We start from the raw sequence: 9302 nt of genomic DNA on the forward strand, positions 1-9302 counted from the left end.
TAGGGGTCGAATGGGAGCTGCAGCCTCTGGCCTACACCACAGCCACAGCAACGCAGGATCTAGCCACGTCTGCAACCTACACCACAGCTCACTGCAACACCAGGTCCTTAACCCACTGAACGAGGCCAGAGATCGAACCTGCATCCTCATGGATACTAGTCGGCTTCGTTTCCGTTGAGACACGACGGGAACTCCTTTTTTTTTTTTAAACCCTTTTTAAAAGTCCCAAGTTGGAATCGAGAGCCTGTGCTTTGTGGCTTCCAGGTGAGAGTGTGGCAGATAGGCCACCAGACCCAGAAGCTGGAGGAGGCGCTGAAGGAGCACAAGTCCTCCGTGTCCTGCATCAGGGTCAAGAAGAACAACGAGGAGTGCGTCACGGCCAGCACGGACGGGACCTGCATCATCTGGGACCTCGTGTGGGTACCAGCGGTGGGAGGACGGAGCTGCCCGGATCTCAGCAGTTCTAGCATTTAACTGAGCTTGCAGGACCACTCAAAGGGAGGAAATCTTATTTCAGGCATCAGTAAAGGGCTGTTCCTCTGAAGCCTTTCATCTCCAGGACCGTTCAGGGCTTGCAGATACGGGTAGGAAGGGTAGAGGTCCCAGGAAGAGCTGGATGTTAGGGATTTCTGGGCAGGTACGGAAGTGGCTTTCTGCATACACAGGGTGAGGCCGGTTTGATTTGCACGAATGCAACTCTAAGAATTCCCCCCAAAGGGGAGAAAGGCATGATGTAAGGGATGCAGGCAGTTCCTCTGGTCGTCCCTGCAGTCCAGTCAGGCCCGGAATGAGCCCGGCCCTAGGGGTGGGAGCGGGGCAGTGGCGCCCATGGGCCATGTGCTCGGGGACCAGTTATACTGTGAGTGCTGTTGTTACCCTGTAGGGTGCTTGACCCTAAGCTAACTGGACCAAAGCATGTGAATTTGACTGTTGGAGTAATTCATAGGATTTTCAAGGATGCTTTTTTTTTTTTTTTCTGGCTATAAGCATGTTTGTTCTGTGTATTTTGTCTAGAATCTTATGCTATTCTTTTAACCCCTGTCCTGGGCAAGCACCCTTCTACCACTAAGATGCCTCACTTCTATATGTAACTGCATTAGAAAGACGTGAATAAGTACAGAGATGGGGGAAAAAAGAGAGAGTTGCGTAGATAGATAGCTAGGCAGACAGATGGATAGGTTTGCCATAAAGAGGTACTGCAGAAAGAATATGAAATCTTCTTCTTCTTCTTCTTTTTTTGGTCTTTTTTAGGGCTGCACTTACGGCACATGGAGGCTCTCAGGCTAGGGGTCCAATTGGAGCTGCAACTGCCAGCCTACAGCCACAGCAATGCCAGATCCTTAACCCACTGAGTGAGGCCAGGGACCAAACCTGCATCCTCATGGATACTAGTCAGATTCATTTCTGCTGAACCATAACGGGAACTTTTTTTTTTTTGTCTTTTGTCTTTTTACGGCCGCACCCGAGGCTTGTGGAGGTTCCCAAGCTAGGGTCTAATTGGAGCTGTAGCCGCCGGCCTACACCAGAGCCACGGCAACGTGGGATCTGAGCCGCGTCTGCAACCTACACCACAGCTCACAGCAATGCCAGATCCTTAACCCACTGATCAAGGCCAGGGATTGAACCTGCCACCTCACGGTTCCTAGTCGGATTCATTTCCGCTGCGCCACGACGGGAACTCCTGAAATGTTCTTGACTGTAGAGAAGAGAGTGGTATTAAAGACAGAGGCAGGACACTTTTATTTAATACATTAAAAAACCAGGAGTTCACTCGCGGCACAGTGGGTTAAGGATCCGGCATTGCCACAGCTGTGGCCCAGGCCACAATTGCAGTGTGGATTCAATCCTTGGCCTGGGAACTTCCACATGCTGTGGGTGCAGGAAAAAAAAAAAAAAAAAAAAAAAAAAAAAAGAAGAAGAAGAAGAAGAAAAGAAAAGAAACAACCAAAGCAAACCCCTGTCTCCGGGCTCTGTGTGTCTCTAACTTTGCCATGCACGCCGGTCACCTGGGAATCTGGCTAATATGTCGATCTTGATTGAGTAGGTCTAGTGCCGTGCCTGAGATTTCGCATTTCTGACAAGTGCCCCTGGTGCTGGTCCCAGGACCACCCTTGCAGCAGGTGTGAAACCTGCACCCGAACTTCCCATGGGGAAACTCCATCGCTAGAAGGATAGGTCAGAACTTGCTTCGGTGGATGGTTCGGGACCGACTCAAAGCCTTAAATCCTCCCCGTTGCGCAGCAGGAATATTTGGTTAATTTCTGCATTTCAGAATCTTCTAAAAATGCTTATTAGCTCAGGCACTCATTTGAAAACTTCCGCAATAAGAAAAAACTGTTCAGAAGGTGGTTTTTGTTTTTGCATTTTTGGAAAAGTCCAGTGCACTATGCATGCCCTCCTGTGTGTTTTGTTTTTGTTTTTGTTTTTGTTTTGTTTTGTTTTTAGCCAGTAGAGCCTGACCTGTGAAATGGCCACCCAGCCACATGGTCTGTAGAAAGAAAAGTGATATTTACTTATTTTTCAGTATCGTATCCAAAGCAGTGGTTTTCAACGTACTGTGCCTGGGACAATCAATGGGATGCTGATGAAAATGCAGAACTATTGGCCTGATCGCTTCCTACTGAATCCAGATCTCTAGTGATAAGGCCCAACAATACCCATTTTTAAAAATCCTTCCCCTGCAACTTCCTCTCTGCTCATAGGGACCTTCACTCCAGAGTGGTGGCCTCGGGAAGAAAGTCCCATGTGTGGAAGACGGCAGGTTGGCCCTGAGTTGAGGCTCTGCTGCTTCCGTCTCACTGGACCTTGACGCGTCCTGTTGGGTTCTGTGCTTTGTCTTTAGAAAAGGGCGAAGGAAAGATGCTGAGTGGGGTGGGTGGAGTACCAGGAAGTCTATCTGGGATAAATCACCCAACCCAAATCTAAGCTTTACCAAGTTGCGTTTCAGAGCTTTGGGATCTATTTTTCAGTCGTCTTAGGAGGAATCAGATGATCCTGGCCAACACCTTATTCCAGTGTGTCTGTTACCACCCGGAAGAGTTCCAGATCATCACCAGCGGGACAGACAGAAAGGTAAGAATCAAGATCTTCCTGGTACAAGAGAAAAGCAGAGAGGCATTGTGGCTCTGGAGTCAAGCCGGCCCAATGGGTCACTTTGGAGAAGCGATGTAAGTTTTTGGGGCACCCTTGCTGCCTTATCTGCAGAATGGAGGGGATGATACCGCTGACCTCACGGAGACGCTGGGAGGATTAACGTCAGGTGGCCTATACAGCAGGGACCTGGCGCACAGCGGGTACGCAGTGAGTGTTGGTTTTGCTTATGAGCAAACATCTAAGGCTGGAAGGGAATCACTGAACCCAAACCAGTTGTCACTTTGATCAAATTCAAACTGAATGACAGTAGAGCCCTTCATCTCTCATCACCCTGTCTCATCTCTTGGGGTTCCATGGTGGCTCAGCAGGTTAAGGATCGGGCATTGTCACTGTTGTGGTTCAGGTCACGGCTGTGGCACAGGTTTGATCCCTGGCCCAGGAACCTTGGCATGCCGAGGTGCAGCCTCTTTAACTGGGCTGGCCGTGTCCTTGGTGAAAGCTGGCCGTTCTTTCGGGGGGAATGTTCCCCTTAGAGCGAGTGAGAGGCTTCAGGAGAGAGGCCTGTGGAGGGGCAGAGAGGCGGGGGTGTCTTCCACCTGCCAGCCGTGTAGATCAGCCAGATCTCAGCCTAATTACCTGCACGTCCAATTACTGAGTCTGAATTCCCCTAATTTAGACTTTGAGATGACTTTGAGATAACGGAGGAGGAAGGAGGTTTCGCATTTGCCTTTTTGCCAACTACGGGCTAAGTTGATGGAGTTAAAATTATAAAAATATTGTGGGAAAAATACTAGAAGTGCCTTGCTCCCCCCCCACCCCAACCCCCCAAACTAGCATCTAGGAGCAGGACGGGACTTCTTCCTGTTTAAGCTTCCCAGGGGGGCTGGGAATTCCTGCCGAAAGACACTCTGTCATAAAAATCCAAGGAATGCTGCCTGGTCCAACCAGGATTTGCCTGATGCAAATCTGGGAGGGTGTAGAAGGCTGCCTCCCCTAGAGTCTCTGTACCTTGTTAGTGTCTTTGCGTCTCATCTGCCTGAATGGGCCTACCCCTGCCCATCCCCCAACCATGTTTGTGGTCTAAATGGGCTTCCTCTTGGAACTGGGGTGGGATGGGTATCAGGGAGTTCGCCACACATCACAATAGATGCTTTGATATGCAGCTTACAGCATTTCTAAATCAGCCTGTGGCATCTGTCATATTCTAGGTTTCAGCCAATGGGACTTGCAGCAGACTGTTCCCCGCTTATTTGAATTTTGACCATAAATTGGTCAGCCTGCTCTGAGTGCTGGGCCGTGACAGTGTCCCTGCTGTCATGGAGCTCACTTTATGCATTAATTGTGGGGGGGGGGGTGCGGAACTGGACAGTATGCATGTAAGTGAACCCATAAATACACAAGATAGTACTAGACAGTGAAAGGTTCTAAAATATACAGAGCAAGTTACAGAGAGAAGTTACAGGAGAAGGAAGTGGCTTTAGACAGGATGCTCGGCAGGTCTCCTTAAAGAGGTGACATTTGAGCTGAAGGCTGAGTGCCAGGAGGGCCTCGCCATGCTTTGATCTTGGAGAAGCCCATCCCTGGCAGAGGACCCTTGGAAAAGCCCAGGAGAGGCTCACTTTGGCTTCTTTGGCCAAGAACGCTGGTAGCCAAGCACCAGGACCTCTATGGATGCGACTCCTGAGGAACTAGGATTCTGCCCTGCTTTTAGACTCCTCTGTGCTTTTACTATGAAAACAGAACATTGTGTTAACGTGTCCAGTAGCAGTAGAAATTATAAAGAAAAAATAATTAAAGAAAAACTTAAATAGCGTACAGTCTCTAGCTAAATTCAGGGGAATACAGACTCTTGGCGTTGTGACTGGGACCCAGCAAAGCTTCCATCAACATGAAACAGGAGTTCCCGTCCGTGGCTCAGCGGAAACGAATCTGACTCGCATCCATGAGGACGCAGCTCCGATCCCTGGCCTCGCTCCGTGGGTTAAGGATCCAGCGTTGCCATGAGCTGTGGTGTAGGTCACAGACGTCGCTCAGATCTGGCATTGCTGTAGCTCTGGCGTAGGCTGGCAGTTGCAGCTTCGACTGGACCCCTAGCCTGGGAACCTCCATATGCCGAGGGTGCAGCCCTAAAAAGACAAAAAAAAAAAAAAAAAAAAACAAACAAAACAACAACAAAGAGAAAGTTCTGGGTGACATGATACCCAAGCTGTCACTCCCCATTCCTGGTCAAGTGCTCTTTGTTTAGAAAGAAGTTGTCTTTTTGAATCGGTTGTACATTTATGAGGTTCAGTGTTCAAAACGTAGACAGGCAGTCTATGCAGAGGTAAATCTTCCTTAAGCCCCTTCTCCTTTCCACTCCTCCCCTAGTTCCCTGGCCCGGGAGAGGGGGCGGGCGGGGGGGGGATATTATCAGTTTCTGTTTCAGCCTGGCCCTGAGGACTGTCCCTTTGCTCTGAGGCAGATGAGAAGGTTGGGACGAGGGGAGGGATGAGGACAACGGAGGGCCAGCCACAGGGAGAAGGGACCTGCTAAGGCTCGGCCCCCCACTGCTCATCCCCCAAGCCCAAGGAAGGGACGGCTTTCCCCTCCCACCAGGCCTGCAGGGAGCCTCGCCCTCCTCCTTTCCTGCCTGGGTGGGAAAGTAGGTGCAGGGCTGTTGGCGTCTTTCCTTCCAGCTTTGCCTCAGGCTCAGGCTGCCTGGTGGAACCCAATGCACTTTCTGTCGCCATCCGGTTCACCAGCATATCAGCAGCTCCTGAAATAGAATGCAAATGTAAAAACCACTACTAAAAATATTAAAATGATTTCTCCAGCCCCTGCTTTAGCCTATTTATAATTTCCGCCCGCTCTATCATCCCGGGATGTATTTCTGCTGCCTGCTATATAAAGGAGAACCCTCTTTTGTTAGCATGCGTGTGGATGATTCCACTGAGCTGAACCCTGTCTCCGTGCATCTTCCCCGAATTCCAGATTGCTTACTGGGAAGTATTTGATGGGTCAGGAATCAGAGAGTTGGATGGTTCCCTGTCCGGCTCGATCAATGGCATGGATATCACGCCGGAAGGAGTGCACTTTGTCACAGGTGAGTCCGGGGAGAAGAAAAGAAAGCCAAGCCCGGCTTATTTAAATGGGGCCATGGACCCTGCAGGCGGGAGGCTGTTGGTAATAAGCACAGCAAGGTCTAAAGGCCGTGTGGTTAGATTCCGCCTGGACGCTGCAGCAGGAGTGGCTGGGAAAGAAAGAGGCACAAGTCACATTTCATTGAGAGGAAACTTTTGCGCCCATGAGCCTTGGAGGCACAAATAAAAGCTAAGCTTCCACTGCTTTTTTTTTTTTTGTGGTGGGCAGCAGTGATAGAAAAGGGCCTTTAGGAGTTCCCTTCGTGGCTCAGTGGAAACGAATCTGATGGGCATCCATGAGGACATAGGTTCGATCCCTGGCCTTGCTCAGGGGGTTAATGATCTGGCATTGCTGTGGCTGTGGTGTAGACCAGCAGCTACAGCTCCGATTCGACCCCTAGCCTGGGAACCTCCAAACGCCTCAGGTATGGCCCTAAAAATACAAAAAAAGAAACAAAACAAAACAAAAAAACAAAAAAAAAAAGAGAAAGAAAAAAAAAAAATGGGCCTTTAAATAGGCCAGGCTCAGGAGTTCGCTTGTGGCACAGTGGGTTAAGGGTCTGACATTGTCACTGCAGCAGCTTGGGTTGCTGCTGTGGTGCAGGTTCAGTCCCTGGCCCAGGAACTCCTTATGCTGCGGGTGCAGCCAAAGAAATTTTTTAAATAGATAGACAGATAGATAGGTAGATAGATAGGCTGGGCTGTCCAGCCTCCCTTGCTCTGCTGTCTTCTACCGGGAGTCTTAAATGCCAAGCTCTTCAATCAGCATCTCCGGGGCACTTCCCACACAGCATGTCTACTGGAACTGCATCAGTCTCATTTCTTGTCAGCCTCTTGGACCCTTTAGGACATGAACAAGTTTATGTTCCAACCAGTTAAAGGTTCACAAATACATGACTTCAAGCATGGTATAACATCAGAGACAGGCTCCTCTCCCTCACGCATACAGACGCATCGTCTGTGTAACTTACAGTGAAAAGACCCAAAGGAACTACACCAAGATGCTACCACTGGTGACTTCGGGAGGTCAACTCTTTATATTGTCTCCAACACTTACTGCAACAGACCTAGATGTTTTTGAGGATTAACGAAAAGAGGTCTTAAACAGATAGGTGTTTCTTTAAAGTGGCATATGGGAAATGTATTGAAAATGATCCAGTTATTTAAAATCGGGACTCTGGCTTTTCTCTCTTGCAGCAGTGCCACATAACTGATTGGTCTTTTGCAGGGGGGAACGACCATCTGGTCAAAGTTTGGGATTACAATGAGGGCGAAGTGACCCACGTTGGGGTGGGACACAGCGGCAACATCACCCGCGTCCGGATAAGTCCAGGAAATGAGTACATCGTTAGCGTAAGTGCCGACGGGGCCATTTTGAGGTGGAAGTACCCGTTTCCCTCGTGAAGCAGCAGCGACCTCCTGGCTTTGCAGCATCGCATGTGGCCCTGCTGAAGACTGAGCTTAAAGAACTCCAAAACTCGTCTTGGTTTCTCACGTCTGTGTTTTTGTCCTTTGGTCAAAATGTTCTATCTATGAGTCTCTCCGTCCCTTTACAGCATGCATTTTACGTTCTTAAATGGTACATTAAGATTGAAATGTGTTCAAGAATAATTAGTCCAGACTGTAATTCAAAGTTTGTTTTGTTTTGTTTTTTGTTTTCTGCTTTTCAGGGCTGCACCTGCGGCACATGGAGATTCCCAGGCCAGGGGTCTAATCAGAGCTGTAGCTGCCAGCCTGTGCCAGAGCCGCAACAACGTGGGATCCGAGCCGCGTCTGCGACCTACACCACAGCTCACGGCAACGCCGGATCCTCAACCCACTGAGTGAGGCCAGGGATCGAACCAGCAACCTCACGGTTCCTAGTCGTATTCATTTCCGCTGCGCCACGATGGGAACTTGAAAAGGGTTTTTTTTGTCTTTTTTTTTTTTTTTTTTTTTTTTTTTTTTTGCTATTTCTTGGGCTGCTCCCGCGGCATATGTAGGTTCCCAGGCTAGGGGTCCAATCGGAGCTGTAGTCTCCGGCCTACGCCAGAGCCACAGCAACGCGAGATCCGAGCCGCGTCTGCAACCTACACCACAGCTCACGGCAACGTCGATGTTAACCCACTGAGCAAGGCCAGGGATCGAACCCGCAACCTCATGGTTCCTAGTCGGATTTGTCAACCACTGCGCCACGACGGGAACTCCTGAGAAGGTTTTTTTTTTTAGTGATGAGTAAGTCCCCCTGTCTTTGGTTCCCTGTCATAATTGCTGTTCTCTGACTCTACAAACCCCTCAGCCCTTCCTCAGAATTTGTCCACAGATAAGCATTGCTGCTACTCTAAAAATAAGGAAGGCGAATTTACCTTCTTTATCAGCATTTCATTGGTCAAGCTGCCTGGGGCAAGACTGTGGGTTTGAAAGCAGATCTTGGGTGGATTTCGTTTTGTTTTAATTTTCTAACACTCCACTTTTTCCTTTGTAAAGCAAGAATACCTGCTCTGAAAGTTATTGTGAGAATTAAGTGAAATAATCTATTAAAGGATCAGCAGAATTCATGACACAGAGTAAAAGTGAAATATGAATTATGGTGCTTTTTAAAAGAAAATGTGTAGGAGTTCCCATCGTGCCTCAGTGGTTAAGGAATCTGACTAGGAACCATGAGGTTGTGGGTTCGATCCCTGCCCGTGCTCAGTGGGTTAAGGATCCGGTGTTGCCGTGAGCTGTGGTGTAGGTCGCAGATGCGGCTCGGATTCCGCATTGTTGTGGCTCTGGCATAACCTGGCAGCTACAGCTCCAAATTAGACCCCTAGCCTGGGAACCTCCATATGCGTGGGAGCGGCCCTAGAAAAGGCAAAAAGACAAAAAAAAAAAAAAAAAAAAGAAAATGTGTATTGGGGGTGCTTATCAAAGATAAAATTTCACAGATGCTTTTCCGGAATTGGCCATTAAATCTTTCTCTTTGGCTTACCTTTCGAAGGGCAAGGGAGTGGACCTTTTGGGTACTGACCATCCAACCAGGTACCCTTTTCCAGGGAGAGTAAATCATGGCATTTTCCAGAAACACTTCAAGTTGCAATTCACAGTACCGTCTTTTGTTCTGGGTATATT

General features: G+C 48.9%; 1 protein-coding gene across 3 annotated transcripts in view; it reads left to right on the top strand.

Annotated features, from left to right (window-relative positions):
• The window catches only part of CFAP52 (cilia and flagella associated protein 52), a 37080-nt gene extending 29229 nt beyond the window's left edge, over positions 1-7851 (top strand). The window contains exons 11-14 of one of the 3 annotated variants that reach the window (XM_021066267.1): positions 265-416; positions 2970-3072; positions 6064-6175; positions 7441-7851. In XM_021066267.1, the coding sequence (XP_020921926.1) occupies positions 265-416; positions 2970-3072; positions 6064-6175; positions 7441-7616 (543 nt within the window). In that variant the 3' untranslated portion in view covers positions 7617-7851. The remainder of the gene's footprint in view (positions 1-264; positions 417-2969; positions 3073-6063; positions 6176-7440) is intronic. The other 2 variants (XM_021066266.1, XM_021066268.1) reach the window with 2 other exon arrangements.

The sequence above is a fragment of the Sus scrofa genome, chromosome 12 (assembly GCF_000003025.6).
Source record: "Sus scrofa isolate TJ Tabasco breed Duroc chromosome 12, Sscrofa11.1, whole genome shotgun sequence".
NCBI lineage: Eukaryota > Metazoa > Chordata > Mammalia > Artiodactyla > Suidae > Sus > Sus scrofa.